Source organism: Heterodontus francisci, chromosome 14 (genome assembly GCF_036365525.1).
Source record: "Heterodontus francisci isolate sHetFra1 chromosome 14, sHetFra1.hap1, whole genome shotgun sequence".
NCBI classification, from domain to species: Eukaryota; Metazoa; Chordata; class Chondrichthyes; order Heterodontiformes; family Heterodontidae; genus Heterodontus; species Heterodontus francisci.
Window position 1 is genome coordinate 60,598,984 of NC_090384.1, and position 27,542 is coordinate 60,626,525.

The 27,542-nt window shown below is 43.8% G+C and overlaps 1 protein-coding gene across 1 annotated transcript; it reads left to right on the forward strand.

The window, feature by feature from the left end:
- Positions 1-27,542, forward strand: psma1 (proteasome 20S subunit alpha 1). Its single transcript, XM_068046311.1, has 10 exons — positions 1-132; positions 7,226-7,270; positions 16,704-16,805; positions 18,213-18,316; positions 22,586-22,674; positions 22,921-22,991; positions 23,299-23,428; positions 23,540-23,619; positions 26,397-26,501; positions 27,290-27,542. Exons 1-10 carry the CDS (start codon positions 16-18, stop codon positions 27,347-27,349), a joined length of 903 nt encoding a protein of 300 aa, XP_067902412.1. The 5' UTR covers positions 1-15; the 3' UTR covers positions 27,350-27,542.

Below are 27,542 nucleotides of genomic sequence, written 5' to 3' on the forward strand. Positions count from 1 at the left end.
AACCTGCTGCGTTCGATGATTCGATTATCATTGTTTTTTCCCTGGCTCGTGCCCAGGGGTGATTCATCAAACCGAGGCACTGTCGATCCAGTCGCTTTTGCTGGAAGGAAACAGCGCGGACGCAGCAAAATGGTAGGGAACCATCGGGGGGGTTTGTGTGTTCCCCGAGCTGCTGGCGCAACGAGTTTACGGTTACGGCACTGTTAGTAACTAATGATCTGTTCCGGCGCCATTCGGCCGACCGCTGCTTTCTTTACTCTTGTTCCACCGGGGCCGCAGCTTTTGTGCCGAGTCATGCTGCTGGAAATGGAGCTGAGGCGCTATCTTAGGCCGTGGCTCGCCCCTCTCTGAATGCTGCTTCCCCAGAATTGAGGGTGAGCCGCCGGGGACAGGGAGGGAAGCGGCCGTCTTGCCTTTCCATTACTCGTCGTCGGTGTTTAGAAGCTGCCGGATTGTCTTTGGGGCCTCGGGTGTGAGTTAACACACTGTCCGGGACATGGATAATGTCTCAGGTGTTTACTCGGTTTATAATATAAACAGAGTTAGCCTGATTTCGATTTGTTTTAAAGGATCAAATGTGTCTGTGTAGTCTTGGTGTGTGTGCCGAGAGAATAGTTCAGCACAGGTTTTCTTATAAATTGGGTGAATGAGGATATGCTGCAACATTTCTTGTGTTATGAAAGTGGAAGTAAACTCGTTTTAGAGGCTGAGAATTATCAGAGGTGGGGAGAGTGGGGACTGTTGGTACTTGAAGGACTGTCTTGAGACACGGTTACGGCATTGTTTCTTTTTCCTTAATTTGTTCAGTTTCAGTGGATTGGTACATATAAAAGTTGCAGTTACACAGGACTTCACATCCGTACTACTTCACACCTTTTTGAAGAGTATCTACTGTTATTTTGTTAATGAATGCGGCAGCCAATTGGCCACAGTTTAGGCAGCATCTGTGGAGAGAGAAATATTTAAGATTTATGGATGATGACTTTTCGCCAGAACTGGAAAATGAGTGAGATGTAACAGATTTTAAGCAGGAAAAGAACAAAAGGGAAAGGTCTGTGGTAGACGGAAGGCAGGAGCGATTAAGTTAGTGGTTATCAAACTGGGGTCCATAGAGACTTTCCAGGGGGTCTGTGAAATGATGCGCGAGGAGGGAACAGAGTTGGTTTGCTGCCTTACCTTGGAGAATAGCGCTGAAAGTGGCACAAAAGTAATTATGTAGTGTTAGAATTCAGATTGTGGGATAGGGTCCGTGATTACGAATCCATCTGAAAAAGGGTCCTTCAACCAAAATATTTGAGAACCACCGGTTGAGATGACAAAAGGGGTGATTCTACAAGGTAAAATGAGTTGGTAATGGGTCAAGTCAAGAAACGGATCTGTTACAGAATGGGAATAGCAGAATCATTACCAACAACTGCTACTGCCCAAAAAAATTGGGGGCAGAGGTTATGATGTGAAATTGTTGAATGCATTATTTCAGTCTGGAAGGCCGTAAGGTGGAAAGTGGCTAATTGAAAGATGAGGTGCTGTTCCTCAAGCTGATGTTGCGTTTCATTGGAGCAATGTAGGAGGCCGAGGCCAAAGTGGGAGTGGGGCACAGAATGAATTTGTGATCATGCTTGCGGACTGAGTGGACGTGTTTGGCAAAGCGGTCACCCAATCTGTGCTTGGTCTCCCAAATATAGAGGAGGCTACATTGTGAGCAACGACTACAGTGTACTAAATTCAAAGAAATACCAGTAAATTGATGTTTCACCTGGAGGGAGTGTGTGGGCCCCTGGTTGCTGAGAAGGGAGGAGGTAAAAGGACAGTTGTTGCATTTCATGCACTTGCACAGGAAAGGCAGGAGGTGCTGGGTGTAATTGAGGACTAGACCAGGGAGGGAGTTGTCCCTTTTGGAATGCTGAAAGGAGAGGGAAAAGATGTGTTTGGTGACGTTGCAGTGGAGGTGGTGGGAATGGTGGAGGCTTAGTAATGGTGCCACAAAACAATGTGGAAGCTGGTGTGGTGGAAGGTGAGGACAAGGGGAACTCTATTGTGGTTCTGAGAGGGAGGGGAATGGGTGAGAGCAGAAGTGCGGAAAGTGGAATGGACACGGGGTTGAGAGTTCTGTCAACCATAGTGGAGCGGAATGCAAGTTTAGGAAAAAGACATATTGGAAGCACCGGTATGGAAGCTGGCATTGTCAGAACAGTTCCGACAGAGACTGAGAAACTGGGAGAATTGATTAGAGTTCTTGTAGGATGAGGGGTCGGAAGAAGTGTAGTCAAGGTAGTTGTGGGAGTCACTGGGCTTATGGTGGGTATTGGTTGAAAAGCCGTCCCAAGAAATGGAAACAGAGAAGTCGAGGAAGAGACAGGACAAAGATGGATCGTGTAAAGGCGAGGAAAGTGGAAGCAAAATTCATGACATTTTTCAAGTTTAGGGTTATGCAAATGGCAAGTTTGTCTGTCTTTGATAGATGTTGGTTCAGTGGGAGATGTTGATCAGGACATGCAGAGAATCCTCCTGCTCCTCATTGAAACTGTGCCAAAGGATCTATCCAGGCAAGAACAAGCTGTATTTATATGGCACCTTCAACGTGGCGCTTCACAAGAGTGTTATCAAACAAAATTTGAAACCGTAAGGAGATGATAGACAGGTTAATATCTTTCTACATCTGTAACCTTGAGGTTGTCCAAAACTCTGTTGCCCATATCCTCACTTGCACCAAGTCCCATTCACCCATCACCTCTGTGCTTGCTGACCTGCATTGGCTCCCGGTTGAGCAAAGTCTCGACTTTAAAATTCTCATCTTTGTTTTCAAATCCTTCCATGGCCTCGTCCCTCCCTCCTCCAGCCCCAAAACCCTCTGAGATATCTCTGCTCATCAAATTCCAGCCTCTTGAGCATCCCTGATTTTAATTGCTCCACCATTGGTGGCCATGCCTTCAGCTGCCTAGGCCCAAAGCTTTGGAATTCCCTCCTTAAACCTCTCTGCCTCTTGACCTCTCTTTCTTCCTTTTAAGATGCTCCTTAGATCCTATCTCTGACCAAGCTTTTGGCCATCTGTCTTCATATCACCTCATGTGGTTCGGTGTCAAATTCTGCTTTATAATGCTCCTGTGAAGCTTTATAATGCTTCTTTATTACATTCTTTTGGGCCTCCTTATCTCGAGAGACAATGGATACGCGCCTGGAGGTGGTCAGTGGTTTGTGAAGCAGCGCCTGGAGTGGCTATAAAGGCCAATTCTGGAGTGACAGGCTCTTCCACAGGTGCTGCAGAGAAATTTCTTTGTTGGGGCTGTTGCACAGTTGGCTCTCCCCTTGCGCCTCTGTCTTTTTTCCTGCCAACTACATTACATTTATTACATTATTACATTACATTGATAGTGCTATATAAATACAAGTTGTTGAAAGTTACGCTGCTGACAAATTTTAAATCAGGAACAATATGGAATGATGAAGCCTGATTTTACTGTGTCATGGAGTGACGAGGCATATTAATTCCTGATCTCCGTTTTGTTGCTGTGCAGCAGTGGCAAATTAAGGCAAGATGCTCCCCCTGCAGGGAGGGTTGCTTTGGGGCACTCTTGTACATCTTGAAACTGGTTTTGCAGGAGATGCTGAAGAGGTTTTAGTGGCCTTTATAAGGTATTGTGCATGGTGTGCAGAAACAAGAATGGAATATTCCACCTTGCCTGCACCATCTCCACCCACCCCCCCCCCCCCCCCCAACTTGAAAAAAGACAAACATCCCTGTATTTTAAAACAAAAATATTTCTAAATGAAAAATGTTAATTTTCTGATTTGTGAAAAAATATTAATCTTTACACCTAGTATTTCTCTCAATTTCCCCCAATATCCTCACCTTTCACATTATTCCACTGCTTCCCCCACCTATCGTAAAGGAAGCAGTTAATTGTCTGATTTTCCATGGGAAATCATTGCCTCTGGTTCCTCATACAAGGTGGCTTTTTTTTTGTGAGGCCAGACAGTAAGTGCGGGCAGGTTTTCCAGCTGTAAGGTATCACAACTGACAATGTTGCTGTCCACACAGGTGCACTTCCAAGAGGGTTTAACAATGAGCAGGAATGCTCATTGATTTAATAATTTTTCAGTATTGTAAAGGCTTATACTTTTAAGTTTTATGTGTTTGTACGTTATGTACTAAAATTATCAAATAAAATCTGTAAATAGCTGCAAATATTTTGATTCTTTGGGTATGTGAGCTTTTGTCAAGGCCTTAGCAGTAACGTGCAGTTTCAACATTCCATCTCACTTGCTTCTAATGAATTACTGGCTGCTAAAGCTTCCCCAAATGGTGAATTTTAGATACGTCAAGTGGAGGCATTTCATTTCTTCCAAATTAGACAATGAGTCAAACTATACGCCTTTTGCTTGCCTCCTATGTATAGCTGGATTTCCAAGCATTCAGTGTTAGCATTGGTGCCAGATTACCCAATGTTGAAAGTAATTTGAGAAAATGCCACCTTTTTAGCTTATGAAACTATTGAGTTTTGTTTTGCCCCAAAAATCCAGCATATGTGAGGTTGCTTGGTTGATAGTTTGGTTTAAATTCCTTGAAAAATATAATCCAAATATGCCATTTTGAGAGTGCCAGGTTTGGAGTTTTTTGTATCTTCATACTCTGTTTTAGTGCAAAGCACTGGATGGATTTGCAGGCTGATTAACAGCCTCACAGGCTGCATCCTGAGCGTTTCTTCCAAGTACATTACCATCTTTATACCATACATGTGTAGCATTATTGTGGAAACAAACTCCTGCATTAAAAATTGGCGCTGTAGCCTCCACAATAAATTAGATTAGAGATACAGCACTGAAATAGGCCCTTCGGCCCACCGAGTCTGTGCCGAACATCAACCACCCATTTATACTAATCCTACACTAATTCCATATTCCTACCAAACATCCCCACCTGTCCCTATATTTCCCTACCACCTACCTATACTAGGGGCAATTTCTAATGGCCAATTTACCTATCAACCTGCAAGTCTTTTGGCTTGTGGGAGGAAACCGGAGCACCCGGAGAAAACCCACGCAGACACAGGAAGAACTTGCAAACTCCACACAGGCAGTACCCGGAATCGAACCCGGATCACTGGAGCTGTGAGGCTGCGGTGCTAACCACTGCGCCGCCCTTATTTTCCAGTCTTTAGTTGGGTACAGATGAGATGACTAAAGACCATTAAAGGTTCGTCAGAGACAATTTCTTGTATGAAAATTGGTCGTTTTATTGAAGACATTTAATGCAATGCTTTCAGAAATTTGAGTATGCTGGCAGTCAGTGCAAAAGAAATATTGACTTGAGTGATTTGGATTTGCAGTATGTAGTAATGCTTGTATTAATTCTTCCCCAACTCTTTCTCCTTCATGTAACCGAATTGAGTAACTGCATTATTAGGACTTAATGGCCCAGACTTTGTGTCGGAGGCAAAGGAATGGTGCTCGCCTTTCATTGCCCTTACAGCTGCCCACAGACCCTTTGCAGGCTTTTGAGCAGCAGCTTGGGGTTCCTTGAGATCATTTCTAGCTCGGCGCCCTCTATAGGGGATATGTGAAAGTTGTGAACAGGGCAAGCAACAGCATGTCTCTTCAACCAATCGGACAAAAGAATACTCGCTGAGACCTGCGGTCTAAACCAGGAAGTAAAAGTTAGAATATTTAATGCATTGTAAAATCATGTACAGAAAGCGAAAGAAAGATGGGCTTAAGAGAGATAAGTAACAAAGAAAACGTTTTAAAAATATTTTAAATCTGCAATAATTTAATTCTGAAGGAATGAAACTCCGCAATTGCAAAATTTTCAGTGCCAGAGGTCGTTTGGCAGAAATGAATGACTTATGACACTATTATTCACTTCAACCTGAATCCACCGGCTCTAACTTTTTCTGGCGTGTTTAATGGGTAAGTACAACAGCCTCGCGCCATTGCATGAATTTCATTGCCTGGTGTCTCGGCGAGTATTAGTGCAGTGCAGCTTGTGGAGGACCAGGGAAAATCGGACAGGAACTTCTGTTTGTAATTGCGCATGTGCGGACTCGAAGTTGTTGTCCGCTCCATAATACTGGTAAATGCTTTTAATCTCTCAGATCTTAATACAAAATATGGGTCAATGTTTTACCCTTGGAAAACTTGATAATGTCTTTTCATCTTTTTCATCTCTGGTCCGAATTATTTATGTACTTAATTCTGTTTTAGGCTGCATTTACCGTGTTGCTGTGAGTGATTTGTTTGGCATCTCTGTTTACGTTGTGCAGTGTAAATTTGGGGTTTGGACCCAATCTGACTCTGCAGCAAAGCAGAATGAAATAATGTGCTGGACCTGCCTCTGTTTTGCTGTGCAGTCAGGTTTGGTCCGTGTTTTGTATTTGTATTACAACTAAAATGAAACAGCACTGATGCTGCAGACTGGTGTAAATCCAGTCATAGTCTGGATTGCTTTGGCTCCTGTTGGTCAACAGAGGAGCAGGAGTAGGCCGTTCAGCCCATTGAGCCTGCCCCACCATTCAATATGATCATGGCTGATCATCCACTTAAATACACTATTCTCATATCCCCTTATGTCATTTGTATTTAGAAATCTGCCCATCTCTGTGTTGGCCAGGCTGTAAGCCAGCGTCTATTCATGGGCACGTTCCCACTCCAGATCAGCACGGGGGCTTTGACCTGCTCCATTTCTGACCTGGGCCGGTTCACGCCTCTGCATCACACCTGGTGATCCTAGGTTCCCCCAGCAGCACCAAATAGATGCTGAACTTAATGCAGATGCCTGATGGGCATAGCGCGCTGCAATCCAGAACTCCTGGCCTCAAGGAATCAGTCAGCCTCCAAGCAGCTGGATAGCAGGCACGTACCATTGTGCCCAGCAAGTAAAATGAGCCATTCTCTTTCTGAAAATTAAGTGTTTAGATTACATTGTTATTCTTGGAAACTATGTATTTTCAAATACATGAGCATTTTATGATATTGTTACTGGGCTAAAGGGAACTCAAACTGGAGCAATTGTTCTGTTCCAGACTGGTGGGTGTTGAAGTTCTGTGCTAGAATTATCATTTGATCATTATGAAATATAGAAGGGAAATCTGTTTCAGCATATTTCAAGAATGCTGGTGTGTAGCTGCAGTATGATACTTATGCTCGTTCATAACTTTATCTGTATTCATTTGAAGATCTGGATTTGTGTTCAGTACAAGTATATAAACTTTACATTTCCTTCTTACAGTTCCGCAATCAGTATGACAACGATGTCACAGTTTGGAGCCCGCAGGTAAGAAAAGTTACCCTTTGAATTACTTTCTATCTCACTGCAGTTTTACAAGGAATTCAGTTATGTCATAACCATAGATGCTACTTTGACTTCAAATTATTCAAATGCATCCATTATTATTTTCTCTCAAGTTGAATTCTTTAATTCCATTTTTGGTTTTACGACACAATGCCAGAGATGTTACACAATTGATGTTTGATGGCATCTTCACTGAAGAACAATTATGGCATAATCAGCAAGGTTGAATAATGAAGTACAGTTGATAATTGGAAATAAGTCATTGCACTTAAGGCAAGATAGACTGGAGGTTTTTTTAATGAGCTGCCATCTTGTGCAGTGAATCAGTGATTATGATGCGGTAGAAATGTTATAGTGCATTGTTGAATTTTTTTAATGCCATGTATGGGAGCATGTAAATAGTTACATTGAGTCTACATCTGCCCAACTGGTCTCGGCCACTGTTTATGCTCTAGATGAGCCTCTTCCCATCCCTCTTCATCTAACCCAGCAGCATCATTACAAACATAGAAAATAGGAGCAGGAGTAGGCCATTTGGCCCTTCGAGGCTGCTCCACTATTCATTATGATCATGGCTGATCATCCAACTCAGTAGCCTGTTCCGGCTTTCACCCCATGCCCTTTGATCCCTTTAGACACGAGCTATATCCAACTCCTTTTTGAAAACATTCAATGTTTTCACCTCAACTGCTTTCTGTGGTAGCGAATTCCATAGGCTCACCACTCTGGGTGAAGAAATTTCTCCTCATCTCAGTCCTGAAAGGTTTACACCATATCCTTAGACTATGACCCCTGGTTCTGGACTCCCCCGATATTGGGAACATCCTTCCTGCATCTACCCTGTCAAGTCCTGTTAGAATTTTATAGGTTTCTATGAGATCCCCTCTCACTCTTCTGAACTCCAGCGAATATAATTCTAACTGACTCAATCTCTCCTCATACGTCAGTCCCACCATCCCAGGAATCAGTCTGGTAAACCTTCGCTGCACTCCCTCTATAGCAAGAACATCCTTCCTCAGATAAGGAGACCAAAACTCCACACAATATTCCAGGTGTGCCCTCACCAAGGCCCTGTATAATTGCAGCAAGGCATCACTGCTTCTGAACTCGAATCCTCTTGCTATGAAGGCCAACATATCATTTGACTTTTTTACTGCCTGTTGCACCTGCATGCTTAACTTCAGCGACTGGTGTATGAGAACACCCAGGTCTCGCTGCATATTCCCCTCTCTCAGTATATAGTCGTTCAGATAATCTGCCTTCCTGTTTTTGCTACCGAAGTGGTAACCTCACATTTATCCACATTATACTGCATCTGCCATGCATTAGCCCACTCACTCAACTTGTCCAAATCACCCCGAAGCCTCTCTGCATCCTCCTCACAACTCACCCTCCCACCCAGTTTTGTGTCATCTGCAAATTTGGAGATAATACATTTAGTTCCCTCATCTAAATCATTAATGTATATTGTGAATAGCTGGGGTCCTAGCACCAATCCCTGCAGTACCCCACTAGTCACTGCCTGCCATTCAGAAAAAGACCCATTTATCCCTACTCTTTGTTTCCTGTCTGCCAACCAATTTTCTTTCCATCACAATACACTACTCCCAGTCCCATGCGCTTTAATTTTACATGCTAATCTCTTATGTGGGACTTTGTCGAAAGCCTTCTGAAAGTCCAAATAAACCACATCCACTGGCTCCCCCTCATCAACTCTACTAGTTACATCCTCGAAGAATGCTAGCAGATTTGTCGAGCATGATTTCTCTTTCGTAAATCCATGCTGACTGTCCGATTCTACCACTGTTCTCCAAGTGCTCTGCTATAAAATCTTTGATGATGGACTCTAGAATTTCCCCCACTATCAATGTCAGGCTGACTGGTCTATAATTCCCTGTTTTCTCTCTGCCTCCCTTTTAAATAGTGGGGTTACATTAGCTACCCTCTAATCTGTAGGAACTTTTCCAGAGTCTATAGAATCTTGGAAGATGACCACCAATGCATCCACTATTTCTAGGGCCACTTCCTTAAGTACTCTGGGATGCATGCCTCAGGCCCTGGGGATTTTTCAGCCTTCAATCCCATCAATTTCCCCAACACCATTTCTCTGCTAATACTGATTTCTTTCAGTTCCTCTCTGTCTAAGCCCTGTGTTCCCCAACATTTCTGGTATGATATTTGTGTCCTCCTTTGTGAAGACAGAACCAAAGTATGCATTTAGTTGGTCAGTCATTTCTTTGTTCCCCATAATAAATTCCCCTGTTTCTGACTGTAAGGGACCTACATTTGTCTTCACCAATATTTTTCTCTTCACATACCTATAGAAACTTTTACAGTCAGTTTTTATGTTCCCCACAAGCTTACTCCTGTACTGTATTTTACCCTTCCTAATCAATCCCTTGGTCCTCCTTTGCTGAATTCTAAACTGCTCCCAATCCTCAGGTCTGTTGTTTTTCCTGGCAAATTTATATGCCTCTTCCTTGGATCTAATGCTATCTCTAATTTCCCTTGTAAGCCATGGTTTGGCTACCTTTCCTGTTTTACTTTTGCACCAGACAGGGATAAACAATTGTTGCAGTTCATCCATACGCTCTTTAAACGTTTACCATTAACTGTCCACCGTCATCCCTTTAAGTAACGTTTCCTAATCCGTCATGGTCGATTCGCGCCTCATACCTTCGTAGTTTCCTTTTCTAAGATTCAGGACCCTTGTCTCAGAATCAACTACGTCACTCTCCATCTTGATGAAGAATTCTATCATATTATGGTCGCTCGTCCCAAAGGGGTCTCGCACCACTAGATTGTCAATTATTCCTCTCTCATTACACAATACCCAGTCTAGGATGGCCTGTTCTCTGGTTGGTTCCTCAACGTATTGGTCCAGAAAACCATCCCGTATACACTCCAAGAATTCCTCCTCTATGGTATTGAGACTAATTTCATTTGCCCAATCTATATGCAGATTCAAGTCACCCATAAGGACAGATGTTCCTTTATCGCATGCATCTCTGATTTCTTGTTTAATGCCATTCCCAACATCACCACTACAGTTTGGGGGTCTATATACAGCCCCCACTGATGTTTTTTGCCCCTTAGTGTTTCTCAGCTGTACCCATACAGATTCCACATCGTCAGCTCATATCTTTCCTCGCTATTGCGTTAATTTCCTCTTTCACCAGCAATGCAACTCCACCACCTTTTGCTTTTTGTCTGTCCTTCCTAAATACTGAATATCCCTGGATGTTCATTTCCCTTCCCTGGTCACCTTACAGCCATGTCTCAGTAATCCCGACTATATCATATCCATTCACATCTATTTGCGCGATTAATTCATCCACTTTATTGTGAATGCTCTGCGCGTTAAGGCACAAAGCCTTAAGGCTTGTCTTTTTAACATTACTTGTTCTCTTCCCAATATTTTTGACTGTGTCCCTGTTTGATTCTGGCGCTTGATTTCTCTGCCTATCACTTATTCCCCTTACTGTCTTTTGTTCTTGTCTTTAATCTCTTCCCCCACCCCCCCCCCCCCCCCCACCCCGACTCCTTGCAAAGGTTCCCATCCCCCTGCCATTTTAGTTTAAACTCTCCCCTTTATTCCTTTCTTGTACTTATCTAGCTTTCCCTTAAATGCATCTGCACTGTTTGCCTCAGCTACCCATTGTGGTCGCATGTTACACATTCTGACCACTCTGAGTAAAGAAGTTTCTCCTGAATTCATTATTGGGTTTACTCGTGACTATCTTAACATTGATGACCTCTAGTTTTCAACTCCCCACAAATGGAAACATTTTTTTCTATGTTTACCCTACATATGTAAGATTTTAAACTTCGAAAATTAGAGTCATAGTCATAGAATTATACAGCACAGAAACAGGCCCTTCGGCCCATCGTGTTTGTGCTGGCCATCAAGTACCTATCTATTCTAATCCCATTTTCCAGCACTTGGCTCGTAGCCTTGTATGCTGTGGTGCTTCAGGTGCTCGTCTAAATACTTTTAAATGTTGTGAGCATTCCTGCCTCTACCACCCCTCAGGCAGTGCGTTCCAGATTCCAACCACCCTCTGGGTGAAATTTTTTTTCCTCAAACCCTTTCTAAACCTCCTGCCCCTTACCTTAAATCTGTGCCCCCCTGGTTATTGACCCTTCCGCTAAGGGAAAAAGTTTCTTCCTATCTAACCTATCAATGCCCCTTATAATTTTGTTTACCTCAATCAGGTGCTCCCTCAGCCGTCTCTGCTCTAAGGAAAGCAACCCTAGCCTATACAGTCTCTCTTCATAACTGAAATGCTCCAGCCCAGGCAACATGCTAGTGAATCTCCTCTGCACTTTCTCCAGTGCAATCACATCCTTCCTATAGTGTGGCGACCAGAACTGTACACAGTACTTCAGATGTGGCTTAACTAGCATTTGATAAAGCTCCTACATAACCTCCCTGCTCTTAGATGCTATGCTTCGACTCATAAAGGCATAAATGCCTTCCTAACCACCTTATCTACCTGTGCTGCTGCCTTCAGTGGTCTATGGATAAGTGCACCAAGGTCCCTCTGACCCTCTGTACTTCCTAGGGTCCTACCATCCATTGTATATTCCCTTGCCTTGTTACTCCTCCCAAAATGCATCATTTCACACCTCAGGATTAAATTCCATTTGCCACTGCTCTGCCCATCTTACCAGCCCATCTATATCGTCCTGTAATCGAAGGCTTTCCTCCTCACTATTTATGACACCACCAATTTTCATGTCATCTGTGAACTTACTGATCATACCTCTTATATTTACATCTAAATCAGTAATGTACACAAAAAAAACAAGGATCCCAGCACCAATCCCTGCGGTACACCACTGGTCACAGGCTTCCAATCGCAAAAACAACCCTCGACCATCACCCTCTGCCTGCTGCCACTAAGCCAATTTTGGTACCCAATTTGTCAAATTGCCCTGGATCCCAAGGGCTCTTACCTTCTTGACCAATCTCCCATGCGGGACCTTATCAAAAGCCTTACTGAAGTCCATGTAGACGACATCAACTGCTCTACCCCTATCTACACATCTTGTCACCTCCTTGAAAAATTCATGATTTTCCCCCTGACAAAGCCATGCTGACTATCTCTGATTAATCTCTGCCTCTCCAAGTGGAGATTAATCCTGTCACTCAGAATTTTTTCCAATAGTTTCCCTACCACTGATCGACTCACTGGCCTGTACTTACCTGGATTATCCCTACTACCCTTCTTGAATAATGGTACCACATTCGCTATTCTCCAGTCTTCTGGCACCTCTCCTGTGGCCAGACAGGATTTGAAAATTTGTATCCGAGCCCCTGCAGTCTCCTTGCTTGCCTCTCATAACAGCCTGGGATACGTCTCATCTGGGCTTGGAGATTTATTCACTTTTAAGCCTGCTAAAACCACCAATACCTCCTCCCTTTCAAAGATAATTTCTTTGTATATCTCAGTCCTCCCTCCCTGATCTCCACATCTACATCGTCCTTCTCTATCGTGAACACAGATGAAAAGTAATCATTTAAAACCTCAGCTGCATCCTCCGGCTCCTCACACAGATTGCCACTTTTGTCCCTAATGGGCCCTACTCTTTCCCCGGTTATCCTCTTGCCCTTAATATACTTATAAAATGCCTTGGGATTTTCCATTATCTTGCTCGACAAATTTTTTTCATGCCCCCTTTTCGCTCTCCTAATTACTTTTTACTTTTATACTTTTACAAGAAGACTTAACATTGTGAATGGAACGAAATGAAAGTACAATGACTTGGATTTATGTAGTCCCTTTAGGCGAATGTCCCAAGTTGCTTCATTGGAGCTTAACTCAACAAAAATTGACACTGAGCTGCTAAATATTAGGATGACTGACTTAAAAACTTGGTCGAAGAGGTAGGTTTTAAGGAAGAGAGAGAGGACAAAAGTGAGAATTCCAGAGCTTAGATGGCTGAAGGGACAGCTGCCAGGGGTGGTGCAAAGGAGTTGGGGGTGCACAAGAGTCCAGAGTTGGAAGAACGCAGGCAATGTACCCTGCAATTTTTTTTAAAGTACGCACCTCTTTTAAATTCTTTTGCACGGCCCTGCATGCACGGTAAATTAAAGGGACCAACTTGTGCACGGCCTGCATGCGAACTTTAGGCTTGCTGTACAGCTTAGAGGGGACACTGGTTACGGGGCTAGAGGAGATTGGAGATTGGAGGTTGGAGAGGTGAAGTCATGCAAGCTTTGCAACTCAAGGATGAGAGTTAAGACATTGATGGACTGGGAGCCAGTATAATTCAATGGGCACAGATGAACGGAACTTAGTGTGGGTCAGGATATAGGCGACTGAGTTTGTGGTGAACTCAAGTAAGTTTATAGGGAATGGATGGTGTGAGACTGGCCAGCAGAAGTTTGGAATAGTTGTGTCTGAAGGTAACAAAAGCTTTGAGAGGGTTTCCTCAGAAGATCGGCTGAAGCAGGGCAGAGATGGGTGATGATGTGGTGTTGGAAGTGAGCAGTCTTTTTGATCTAGAGGATTTGGGGTTGGAATCTCTGTTCAGGATCAAATAGGATACACTTCGGTTCAGCCTGCCACACTGCACAGGGAGTAGGTATATTTGGTGGCTCTGAAACAGAGTTTATGGTATGACCTGAAGTCACTGGCTTCGGTCTTGGTGTTTTATTGGAGGGAATGGTGGTACATCCAGGAATGGATGTCAGACATGCCATCTGACAAAACACAGGCATTGAAGGGGTTGAGACAGATGGTGAGGTAGAGTTGGGTGTCATTAGCTGGCGACCTGTATTCGGAATGGAATACACATGAGCAGTTCCAGTCAACTAGACAACAGTGAAGAAGTGTTGAAGGAGGATGGTATGACTGATTGTGTCAAAGGCTCACAGTGGTCAAGAGGCGTAAAGAAGCTTGGTGAACATATAAACATACAAATTAGGAGCAGGAGTAGGCTGCTTGGCCCCTCGAGCCTGCTCCGTCATTCAGTAAGTTCATGGCTGAACCAATTGTTCCAAATTCCCCCTACCCCTGATAACCCTTCACCCCCTTGCTTATCAAGAATCTATCTACGTCTGCCTTAAAAATATTCGAAGACTTGGCTTCCACTGCCATTTGAGGAAGAGAATTCCAAAGTCTTAAGACCCTCTGAGAAAAAATTTCTCCTCATCTCTGTCTTAAACGGGCAACCCCTATTGTTAAACAGTAACCCCGAGTTCCAGATTCTCCCACAAGAGAAAACATCCTTTCCACATCCACCCTGTCAAGATCCCTCAGGATCTTGTATGTTTCGATCAAGTCGCCTCTTACTGTTCTAAACTCCAGCAGATGGATACGAGCCTAGCCTGTCCAGCCTTTCCTCATAAGACAACCCTCCCATTCCAGGTATTAGTCTAGTAAACCTTCTCTGAACTGCTTCCAACACATTTACATCTCCCCTTAAATAAGGAGTACTCCAGATGTGGTTTCACCAATGTCCTGTATAACTGAAGCATAACCTCCCTACTTTTGTATTCAATTCCCCTCGCAATAAATGATAACATTCTATTAGATTTCCTAATTGCTTGCTGTACCTGCATACTAACCTTTTACGATTCCTGCACTATGACACCTAGATCCCTCTGCATCTCCGAGCTCTGCAATCTCTCCCCATTTAGATAATATGTTTGTTTTTTATTCTTCTTGCCAAAATGGACAATATCAAACATTCCCACATTATATTCCATCTGCCAGATCTTTGCCCACTCACTTAACCTATCTATATCCCTTTGTAGCCTCCTTATGTCCTCTTCACAACTTAATTTCCTACCTAAATTTGTATCATCAGCAAATTTAGCAACCATACCTTTGGTCCCTTCATCCAAGTCATTTATATAAATTGTAAAAGTTGAGGCCCCAGCACAGATCCCTGTGGCACACCACTTTAGATCTTGCCAACCAGAGTATGCCTATTCTCTGTTTCCTGTTAGCTAGCTAATCTTCTATCCATGCCAATATGTTATCCCCTATACCGTTAGTGTTTATTTTCTACAATAACCTTTGATGTGGCACCTTATCAAATGCCTTCTGGAAATCTAAGTACAGTATATCCACTGGTTCCCCTTCATCCACAGCATATGTCACTTCCTCAAAGAACTCCAATAAATTGGTTAAACGTGTTGTCCCTTTCCCAAAACCATGTTGACTCTGCTTGATTACCTTGAACTTTTCTAAGTGCCCTGCTGTAACATCTTTATTAAAAGCTTCTAACATCTTCCCTATGACCGATGTTAAGCTAACTGGCCTATAGTTTCCTGCTTTCTGTCTCTCTCCCTTTTTGAATCAATAGTTACATTCGCTGTTTTCCAATCTAATGAAACCTTCCCTGAATCTAGGCAATTTTGGAAAATTAAAACCAACGCATCAACTATCTCACTAGCTACTTCTTCTAAGACCCTAGGATGAAGTTCATGAGGACCCGTGGACTTCAGAATTTGGAAGAGTAAGGTGACTTGATTGAAACATGCAAGATCCTGAGGGGTCTTGACAGGGTGGATGTGGGAAGGATGTTTCCCCTTGTGGGAGAATCTGGAACTGGGAGTCACTATTTAAAAATAAGGGGTCGCCTATTTAAGACCGAGATGAGGAGAAATTGTTTGAGGGTCAAGAGTCTTTTGAACTCTCTCTTCCTCAAAAGGCAGTGGAAGTAGAGTCTTTGAATATTTTTAAGGCAGAGGTAGATAGATTCTTCATAAGCAAGGGGGTGGAAGGTTATCGGGGGTATGTGGAAATGTGGTGAAATCACTTCAGCCATGAAATTAGTGAATGGTGGAGCAGGCTTAAAGGGCCGAGTGGCCTACTCCTGCTCCTAATTTGTATGTTCATATGACTTGTCAACCTACAGCAGTTCCAACAATTTGCTCAGTACCACTTCCCTGGTAATTGTAATTTTCTTGAATTCTTCCCTCCGTTCCATTTCCTGACTTGTAGCTAATTCTGGGATGTTACTTGTAACCTCTATCGTGAAGACTGATGCAAAATACTTATTCAATTCATCTGCCATCTGCTTATTATCTATTATTGATTCCCCAGACTCACTTTCTATAGGATAATTGCTTACTTTGTGCACTACAGTTACAGTAACAGAGATTTTCATTTGTTAACTTTGGTGAAAGCCATTTCAGTGCTGTGATGGGGCAGAAACTAGATTGGAGCAGTTCAAACAAGGACGTGCAGGAAGCGTGCACACAGATTTGGGCGACTACAATGCATTTCAGGAAGCTCAATTCTTAATTTTAGCTTGAAATGTTTCGAACGAAAATTTTATAATTCCTTAGTTAGGAGGAAAATGATGTTTTGAAATACTGTATGAATCAATACTGCTGTCAATTTATGCTAATTTCCAAAAGTTAGTACTGGAGTTAATTATTATTTTTTACTTACAGGGGCGTATCCATCAGATTGAATATGCTATGGAGGCAGTGAAACAGGGTTCAGCCACTGTAGGGCTCAAGTCAAAAACCCATGCTGTTCTGGTAGCTTTAAAGGTAAAAATGTGGATAATACAATAGAATTAATTAAAAGTACCTACCTGCAAGTGTGAAGGTGTAGACAACAACTTGGACTGTTCGACTAATTGTGTACTTCCTGCAGAGGCACGCTGCAACTTGGATAGGATGCAGTGTAGGTGTCAAAAATTGGAAATGAGCAAATGCTATTGAGGCTATTTTTGCATGCAAGATCATGTTGAATTTTTGAATCATTTGAATAAGGACTAATTGAAATAAAGTGATGACATTTATTAACCTTATAAGGGATTGTTGAAGGACATAGTATTAACAGCACAGCACAGGCCAATTGGCCATTGCCAGTGTTTATGATCCGTACCAGCCTTCTCCCACCTTCCTTTATCTCATCCTATCACCATATTAAATATTACGTCATGCACCAAGGGTTCAGCACCTGATCTGTTTTAATTAAACCTACATATGTAGCTTGACTATGGTAAAATATTATCTAGCTATATTTTCAAGATTGTCCTGAACCCTTGTTGCCATGGTTAAATTAAGTGCAATATGCTGTTCTATGCCTTCAATTGCCTGTTTGATGTTGTCCCTTTTCTCTTGATGGATTACAGTTCATTTATTGTGAGCAACCTTCCACAGCCTTATTCAAGTGGTTGTGTTTCATGAAGAGAGTGTTTCAACCAGGACAGTTTTCCAGGAGATGTCATCAGAGAGAAATCTGCAAACTGAAGCTCTGGTGAACCGTTGCCCTCCTTACCCAAAGATATTGATTCATGATTAAAAACTCGATAATTCTGCAGAATTAGGGCCCAAACAGAGACCCTTTTGTCTTCGGTTCAGACAATATCATTTTGTGTATTTATCCATTAGGTAATCAGCAGACCATATTGTATTAAAGCTTGCCTTGTGCCACATGATTATTGAACCATATGTACCTAAATCTAATCAATATCCAATGTGTTCCAGCTGGAACGTTTGTTTTACCGTCAGATGACAATAAAGTAGTCTACTTGTGATACTCCCGACGTCAGATATATTACTCATTTGCAAACATTCAGCATTCCAATGTGAGTTGCTAACTTCAGGAGATGGGAGGAAAGTGAGTTTGTCATGGTACCAGCCAATTCTTCCTCCAGAATACTTCTGGTGGGCAAAGCTCCTTTTCTCCAGAGAGAAGTGTCTTCTAAAACCCCTTTTCCACCACCACTTCTCAAATCCCAAGACCTCATGGATTTATTCATTTGTAAGATTGAGACTATCCACGTATCTGCCTTGACCTCCATATCCTCCTCCTAATTCTTTGCTTATTTACCTCCCCCCCCCCCCCCCCCCGTCCCCCCCGCATTTATTTCCTATCTCCACCCTTAAAAATGTTGTAATTCAGCATAAGCTTTATTGTATTCATCTTTTGAACTGTTTGTTTTATAGAGAGCTCAGTCAGAATTGGCTGCTCACCAAAAAAAGGTTCTCCACGTTGACAATCATATTGGCATCTCCATTGCTGGTCTCACTGCTGATGCTCGGCTGTTGTGGTGAGTATTGTACAGTTGGTCAGTCAATTGCTAATTTGTTTAATTGCAATTATTTTATCATGATAAGAGATACGTTATTCTTAGTAATTGTGTCTAGAAGTACGATGTCTTCTGAAGTGCGACACCATGCAATTTCAATTTTGTGAATAAATAAATTGATTTTTTAAGGTCATCTCTAAATATTGGATTCATATATTGTGCCAAAAGTTAACTTTCCCCCTTGATTGATGTCTTGTTATTCTATTCCCCTTGCTGTCTGGTGCCACATGTAGTTTGACATTGGAGTATTGTTACCATGCATGAAGTGGTAGCTGAAAGCCTGCTCCAAGACTACCAGCTCCATGAGGGGTCCCAGGGGACCCTCGTCACCAGCCTCTGGGCCTGTGTCTTGCTGATGCTCCGATATGTGCGACAGGACCAAGATGGCTCTTTGTCCCGCTCTGCTCTTCGCCCTCATTGTTGGTCCCCACTCCACCACTGACTAGTGACCAAACAATCTAGTAAAGGTCCATTGACCCGGCCGCTGATGTGGATGTTGTTCTTGACAGGCAGCTGAGCGTACAGTCGCTGGGTGCAAGCGGGGTCTTCACTGCTGCTTCTAATGGTTGGAGTAGTGCGAGTCAGGATACACGAGCCTCAGGCTTCGGGCCTACCTAAGGGGAGAGAGCTGCATTGCACCTAGGAGCGGAAAGAATGTCCTGAGGGCTCTTAGTCCTGCATATCCTTCGACTGATTTACCTTCAGGCTCTAGCAGCCTGGTGACCTCTAGCTCCTGCTCGGATGTAGCGGAAGCTCCAGGTCACCTGTTTGCAGCTCTGTGGCTTCTTCCCTCGAAAACCCAAGCCGTCCCTGATCCACACGGCCTGCATCCAGGCTCGCCAGCTGGACATGTGTATGTATTAGTCCCCGTCTGTGTAGCGGAGCCAGGTCTCCAGTCGTCTCGGCCATCCCTGCCATTACACAAAGACCTTGCTTCGCTTGGACCACGTATTCGTTGGCATGCAATTGCCACCCCACATGATAAGAACCCATGCACAGGCATCTTCCACCCGCTCAAAATAAACTGCGGGACTTGGAATGTCAGGACTCTTATGGACAACACGAGCAGCGACAGACCTGAATGGCGCACCGCTATCCTAGCCCGAGTACACCGCCGCTATAATATAGATATCGCTGTCCTAAGTGAGACGGCGGGCAGGAGAAGGCCAGCTCAAGAAACAAGGTGGGGATACACCTTATTCTCGAAAGGTAAACCAGAAGAAGAGCGCCAACTCCACAGGGTTGGCTTTGCCATTAGAAATGAACTTGCCGACCAACTCGGGAACTTGTTGCTGGTGGTGTTCCCATGCATCTGCTCCCCTTGTCCTTCTAGCTGGCAGTGGTCGCGAGTTTGGAAGGTTTTGTCGAAGGAGCCTTGGTGTGTTGCTGCAGTGCATCTTGTCGATGGTACACACTGCTGCTACTGTGCATCAGTGGCGAAGGGAGTGAACGGTTGAAGGTGGTGGATGGGGTGCCAATCAAGCAGGCTGCTTTGTCCTGGATGGTGTCGAGCCTCTTGTGTTGTTGGAGCTGCACTCATCCAGGCAAGTGGAGAGTGTGCCATCACACTCCTTACTTGTGCCTTGTAGATGGACAGGCATTGGGGCGACAGGAGGTGAGTTACTTGCTGCAGAATTCCTAGCCTCTGACCTACTCTTGTAGTTACAACATTTATATGGCTGGGCCAGTTCAGTTTCTGGTCAATGGTGACCCCCAGGATGTTGGTGGGGGTTTCGGCAATGATAATGCCATTGAATATCATGGGGAGATGGTTAGATTCTCTCTTGTTTGAGATGGACATTGGCGTCACTTGTGTGGCGCGAATGTTACTTGCCACTTGTCAACCCAAGCTTCAGTATCTGAGGAGTCGCAAATGCTGCTGAACATTGTGCAATCATCCATGAGCATCCCCACTTCTGTCATTGATGAAGCAGCTGAAGATGGTTGGGAGTAGGACACTACCCTGAGGAACTCTTATAGTGAGGTTGGGGGACTGAGGCGATTGACCTCCAACAACCACAGCCATCTTACTTTGTGCCAGCTATGACCCCAACCAACAGAGTTTTTACCCTTGATTCCTGTTGACTCTTGTTTTGCTTAGGGCTCCTTGATCACTCCATCAAATGCTGCCAAGATGTCAAGGGCAGTCATTCTCACCTCACCTCTGGAGTTCAGCTCTTTTGTCCTTGTGGGATCGCTTAGTTCTATCGCATGCTGTCTCCTCTGTTTAACATGCATGTAGTCCTGTGTTGTAACTTCGCCAGGTTGGCACCTCATTTTTGAGTATGCCTGGTGCTGCTTCTGGCATGCCCTCCTGCACTCTTCATTGAACCAAGTTTGGTCCCCCGGCTGGATGGTAATGGTAGAGTGGGGGATATGCTGGGCCATGACGTTACAGATTGTGGTTGAATATAATTCTGCTGCTGCTGATGGCCCACAGTGCCTCATGGATACCCAGTTTTGAGTTCCTAGATCTGTTCGAAATCTGTCCCATTTAGCAAGGTGGTTTAGTTTAGTTTAGAGATACAGCACTGAAACAGGCTCTTCGGCCCACCGAGTCTGTGCCGACCATCAACCACCCATTTATACTAATCCTACACTAATCCCGTATTCCTACCACATCCCCACCTGTCCCTATATTTCCCTACCACCTACTTATACTAGGGGCAATTTATAATGGCCAATTTACCTATCAACCTGCAAGTCTTTGGCATGTGGAAGGAAACCGGAGCACCTGGAGGAAACCCACGCAGACACAGGGAGAACTTGCAAACTCCACACAGGCAGTACCCAGAATTGAACCCGGGTCGCTGGAGCTGTGAGGCTGCAGTGCTAACCACACAACATGATGGACAGTATCCTCAATACGAAGATGGGACTTCGTCTCCACAAGGACTGTGCGGTGGTCATTTCTACCAATAATTTCATGGACGGATGCATCTGCAGTAGGTAGCTTGGCGAGGACGAGTTCAAGTAGGTTTTCCCCTCCTGTTGGTTTCCTTATCACCTGCTGCAGACCCAGTCTTGCAGCTATGTCCTTTTGGACTCAGCCAGCTTGGTCAGTAATGGTGCTACCGAGCCACTTTTGGTGATGGACATTGAAGTCCCCCACCCAGAGTATATTCTGTGCCCTTGCCACACTCAGTGCTTCCTCCAAGTGGTGTTCAACATGGAGAAGCACTGATTCATCAGCCGAGGAGGGGCGGTAAGTGGTAATCATCAGTAGATTTCCTTGCCCATATTTTGACCTGATGCCATGAGACTTCATGGGGTCCTGCTTCAGTGTTGAGGACTCCCATGGCAACTCCCTCCTGACTATATACCACTGTGCTGCCACCTCTGGTGGGTCCATCCTGCCAGTGGGACAAGACATAACCAGGGATGGTGGTGATGGTTTCTGGAATATTGCCTGTAAAATATGATTCCGTGAGTATGACTGTCAGGCTGTTGCTCGACTGGTCTATTGGGCAGCGCTCCCAATTTTGGCACAAGCCCCCCGATATTAGTAAGGAGGACTTCGCAACGTTGACTGGGCTGGGTTTACCGTTGTAATTTCCAGTGCCTAGGTCGATGCCGGGTGGTCCATCTGGTTTCATTCCTTTCCTTAGACTTTGTAGCAGTTTAATACAATTGATTGGCTTGCTAGGCCATTTCAGAGGGCATTTAAGAGTCAACTACATTGCTGTGTGTATGGTGTCACACTTAGGTCAGACCAGGTAAAGACGGCAGATTTCCTTCCCGAAATGCCAGTGAACCAGATGGGTTTTTACAACAATTGACAGTGGTTTCATGGTCACAATTGCACTAGCTTTTAATTCCATATTTATTAATTGAATTCACATTTCACCATCTGCTATGGTGGAATTCGAATCGACCAATTTCCTGGGCCTCTGGATTATTAGTCCAGTGACATTATCAATCTCTGATTTAACATTAACAATTGACCCAACATCTGCCTTGTACTGGCATTTTTCAATAATGTTCCCCCACTTTTGCTATGGGTGGGTAGAAAATATGGAGGCACATTAGAGTGAAATTGATAATGGTGGAAAAATGGAAGACTTGGGGGATTAAAAAAAACTACCATAGTGACATTTCATTCATTGTGCACAAAGCAGTTGCGTACTCGTGTTGATCAGTAGCTTTTCTAAGTGCATTATTACTTGCTTCATTCACACTCCATGCTTATGTTTTGTAATGCCTTTCTGTTCTACCCCCACTTCTCTGCAGCAACTTCATGCGTCAGGAGTGTTTGGACTCGAGGTTTGTGTTTGACAGGCCACTGCCGGTATCCCGTCTAGTGAGCCTGATTGGAAGCAGTATCCTTGAAACAAAAAGCACAGCTTTTCTGTCTATTAACTAAGTTTAAACTGAATTTTCTTTGTTTTTACATGCATAGCTAACACAGAATTTACTTTAAACTTTTCAGCAAATTTTGACAAGCTTAAAACATTGTTTATGACTTATTGTAAACCGTTGTCGTTTGTGCAAAATAAATTATCTTTCAAAGTTGCGTTTAATGTTTGGTTGAGAAGTATGATGATTCTTTAACCACTTTTATCTAGAAACTCAAATTCCGACACAGCGGTATGGAAGGAGGCCATATGGTGTGGGATTGCTTATTGCTGGTTATGACGTAAGTTGCAATCATTGCTCTTCCCAATTTCAGAGGAGCTGTATATTTGAAACAAACTGGATTAGTTCCAGTCCAGAATGAGACTTGATCCTGCATGAACATCTATGTTTGAGTCCTGTTTGTATTTAAACATCTGATTTGGCATTATTTTATCACCGGCAGTAATTCCTCTTGTGTACAGGTCATCTATTTATATTAAATGGTCCCAGCTGTGTTAAAATAACAGTTGGAAAATCTAGACCACAATGTCCTAGAATGGTCCTGCTGTGTCAGCCTGATTAAACCATCTTTTCCTTTTCATCCTAAGGATATAGGCCCTCACATTTTCCAGACATGCCCATCAGCTAACTACTTTGACTGCAAGGCCATGTCAATTGGTGCCCGTTCACAGTCTGCTCGAACTTACCTGGAGAGACACCTGGATGAATTCCAGGATTGTAAGTATGATAAATCTGATGTCTTTGTCACATGTGTTAAATTTGTACTCATTGTTGTTCTATCTGTTTCTCCCTCTCTCACCCCCCGCCCCACTGCCTTTTCCTTGCTAGGTAATTTGAATGAATTGGTCAAACATGGTCTGCGTGCGCTGAGGGAAACACTCCCTGCTGAACAGGATCTTACTACTAAGGTATTCTTTTTCTTTCTTGCATACAACGAAGTATTGTACAGTGCATGCAATTTTACTAGTATGGGAGAGACTTTGATTTGTGCTGGACTGAAGTCTCTGGTTGATTCAATATGACACAGCCCAAAGTAAACTTAACTGGTATACCAAATCAAAACTATGGTGAAACATATATCATGTGCCATGAAATGTTTGAGCAGATGATGTTGGGGTCCTTAATTAACACCTCCACAGCTTGGACTGTTCTGGAGGAGCCCTGCAAACTGTGTCAAGATGCGTGGTAATTGCTGCATGCTGCACAAACTAGCCTGGCACAGCTCTTGCCACCAGCTGTATGATGACCAGCTGAGGAAGGGATGAGGCAACTAACAGAGCCCGTTTCTGGCCAGGCTGTCTGAGATCGACTCATCCAACTGCAATACCAGTAAATGCATCCCCAATTTCCCATTTCAGTAACAGTCCCACACCTTACCTTTGTTACTGGTCATCAGAGTGTCCACTTGGCCACAATGCACAAAGAAAAGCCACCACAAAATTAACATTTCAAGCCAAAATTATAAATCAAACCATGCCACATTTCATAGGAAAATCAACTAATCACCTTATGCTTTCCCTTGGTGCCTGTATTACGTGTGCCTCTATCTGTTCCAGTGGTCCCTTACAGTGCAGCACCATGATTGGTGGAAGGCTGGTGACTTTCAGTGAGGGAGACGCCAGATGGCCTTGCAGAATGGCCTTGAGCGCTTCTGGCCCCACAAGGTCTGTCTCTGGACTGCACTGTCTCTGCATGGGCGACTGTCTGGATAGTTGACTGCAGCAGCAAGGCCATTGGTGGAGTCACTGCTGCTCTCCCATGGTGGCGCCTCAGAAATTCTGTTAAGTGTAGGGGACAGATTACTGGATTGCTGTGATATCCTTTCAACCCCTTTGAACTCTGATATCTGCAGCTGTGATGGCAGTGGTCTGAGCCTCCATGACAGTAAGCTGAGCTTTCATGACTTCCACTGCAGCACCCAGATGTTGGGTGGTTTCTGCTTGTGCTGCAGTGGAAGTTGAGACATTGGCCATCAGATGCTGCATCATGGTTGGGTCCGCAAGTGTGCTAGTGGAGTTAGGTGTTATTTCTGCGTTGGAAAGGATGGATACCAAGCTCTCTGCAAAGCCCTTGTGCCAAGCTTCATGCCAAACTCCTTCATGCTCCTTGACATTGCCTGCAGGCTTTCTGGCTGGCCTGCTAATGCACCAAGCATTTCATTGTGCGTACTATTAGTCGTCTTCTGTAGGCTGCCCTGTTCAAGTCCTCATCTGAGTGTGCTGCAGCAGAACTTGTGTGCGACCTCACCCTCCTGGGAGCTGGCACCTTTGTTACCTTTGTCCCCTGTGTTGGCTGCAGGCCACTCATGCCTGGTGTCTCACCATGTGTAGATCCCAGATCCCACCTCTAGGCTATCTTCTAAAGTAAGCAAAGTATCAGAACCTGAGCAAGTGGCTGCGAGTTTGAGAGTGAGTGAATGTGTTTCTTCTTCTTCGTCTTACTGCACTTCCACCTCGTGTTCCACCATTGCCTAGCCGGGTTGCAGTTCTTGGGTATCTAAAAGGAGAAAGGCACAGGGGTTGGGTTGTGGTGAGGGGATGGTTGAAAAGCAAGAAATGCATAGTGATGCCATCTGCACCTTGTAAATCATAAGATATTCTGGGATGAAGGGTAAATAAGATGTGATGAGGATTAGATGTGAGCATGCTGTCATCAGCCCTGCTGTTGGCCGCAGCCTCAGACATGACTGCTCCAATGAAGGTGAGCACCGTCTCCCCTTCGGTGTAAGGACATTAAACTGTGCTTGTCCCCTGCCAGTGAGATGCTGCTGCCCGAGTTTGTCTTGCAAGAGAAAGGGAAGTTAGGCTGTGAATGTGGTGCAGTCTGTTTGGGTGATGTGGCTGTTAGTTGGCTAGCTGGCAGTCTGCAAGCTGAGATGTCCGTGTGCTAAATGGGTGAGGTGCAGCTATGGATGTAAGTTATGAGTTATGATTGTTGGCAGCTGAATGATGCAGGTGTTGTACGTTGAACATTGTTGGAGGCAAATGGTACAGTTGATAGGATCTGGTATTTGACCTTGATCACTCGTGTGAGGTCATTGAGGTTTTGGTGACACTGCATCTGTATCCTCGGGGCTGGACGCCTGGCATTGACTGCCATGGCTATTTGGTCCTACTGCCTTCATAAAGTTTGTCTGGATGGCATCCTGGCTCCTTGTGGATTGATGACCTCTCGTCTCCACCGAGACATCCGGTGCAATGTTAGAATATCTTGGAGCCTGCTCTCTGCTATGATGTGCCCTTATTGAGACTTTCCCACATCAAAATCACTTTTAGAATGACTTCCAGCACCTGTTTCAGTCACAGTGTGCCTCCCCGTTGAGATGCAGGCTGGTTTTAATTTCTGCTGCCCTCTAACAATTTTACCATCCCCGCTTGCTGCGCAGCCACTAACCAGCACACTTAACGTTCACTTAAATTAGCAGGCTGCACACAGTTGCCTGCAACAGAAGCAATGGCCACGGGTTAATTGCACATTGCAATTCCCGCACCTGTTTTTGAGGGGTTATTTAATTTTGTGGCCAAAATCTTTATTCATGCTAATTTCAGAATACATGTTAATTGTATAGTAACATTTTCCATCTTCAGTTTAGTCTGGAAATTGGAACTATTGCTGTCTGTTTTAATTAATCTTAATGTACAACGTTATCCAAAATATTGATATTTTGCTCTTCTTTGCCTGCCAGAATGTCTCAATTGGAATTGTGGGTAAAGACATAGATTTCACCATTTATGATGACAATGATGTTGCACCATTTTTGGAAGGCTTAGAAGAAAGACCTCAAAGAAAGGTATATAGAAAAGATGTTCTTGATGTAAGATGCAAGAGTTTATTTGCAACTGTATTTTAAACTGTGTTCCATACTGTAATTTTTAGTCAGCCGGCTGTGTGACACTTACACAAACCTGTCACCATTTCTTAACTCGAAATCAAACTACTGATAAGTTCGCTTGCGGTTTCTCTTTGCCTGATATGGAGTGCATATATCTCTCCATCAGGACATATCCCACATTTCTAAGCTCAGACAACCTGGGAACAATTTGGCAAGAGTTTTGCAGACCCCTAAGTATTCATGGAGTATTGCTGGAGTTTATTTGGCTAATATCTCTCAGCCTACCAGTACAGAAAACTTCTAAGTTTCTTACCTGCCTTAGGCCATTTTGTCTTTAATGACGTTGGCCTGCTGGATTTTCTTGAAGCAGGTAGTTGGTCTACTTCTGGTACCCCCAATCAAGTTCGTCTGCCTGGCCAAACACCAACAGTACCCTGGGTGTTGTTAACCTATCTGTATCAGCTATCATATTTGAGTTTTCTGTAAAAGATTGATTGTTCTAGTCTCTGAACGATTGTCGATTTGGAACTGTTTTGATCCCAGAGAGGTCCTGAACTTAGAAACCTAATAATAGATCATTACAGATTGATTTTATTGCAAGCTGTAGGTGCCGCCGAAGATTTTTAAAATATTTAATCTCGCTCAGTCTGCTGTTAATCTCATTTTCTACTCATCCAGGATACAAATTCAAGTTGAGCTGCAATTTTTTTTTATAACTTGACTAATCTAATGAAAATGTCTTATAGGTAGCTCCAGCTGATGACACAACTTCATGTGAAAAACCAGAAGAACCAATGGAGCACTAATCTGTTGACCTATCATCATTTTGTGCTTTGTAACTACATTCGCAGCACAGCATTGGCAGGGCATTTGAGACAGCTTATATTTCAATAAAACAGGGATAAATAATACTGTAATTGGTTATTTTCTATAAAGATTTTGTTACCTATCGGTATAAACCAAGTGTAAAACCAATAAACCCTTCATGTATTACCAAAA

Coding starts and splice junctions, on each gene's coding strand:
- psma1 (XM_068046311.1), top strand. CDS start 16: ATGATTCGATTATCATTGTTTTTTCCCTGGCTCGTGCCCAGGGGTGAT. Junction 23,429..23,539: donor CCTGGATGAATTCCAGGATT/GTAAGTATGATA, acceptor TTTCCTTGCTAG/GTAATTTGAATGAATTGGTC. Junction 26,502..27,289: donor AAGAAAGACCTCAAAGAAAG/GTATATAGAAAA, acceptor AATGTCTTATAG/GTAGCTCCAGCTGATGACAC.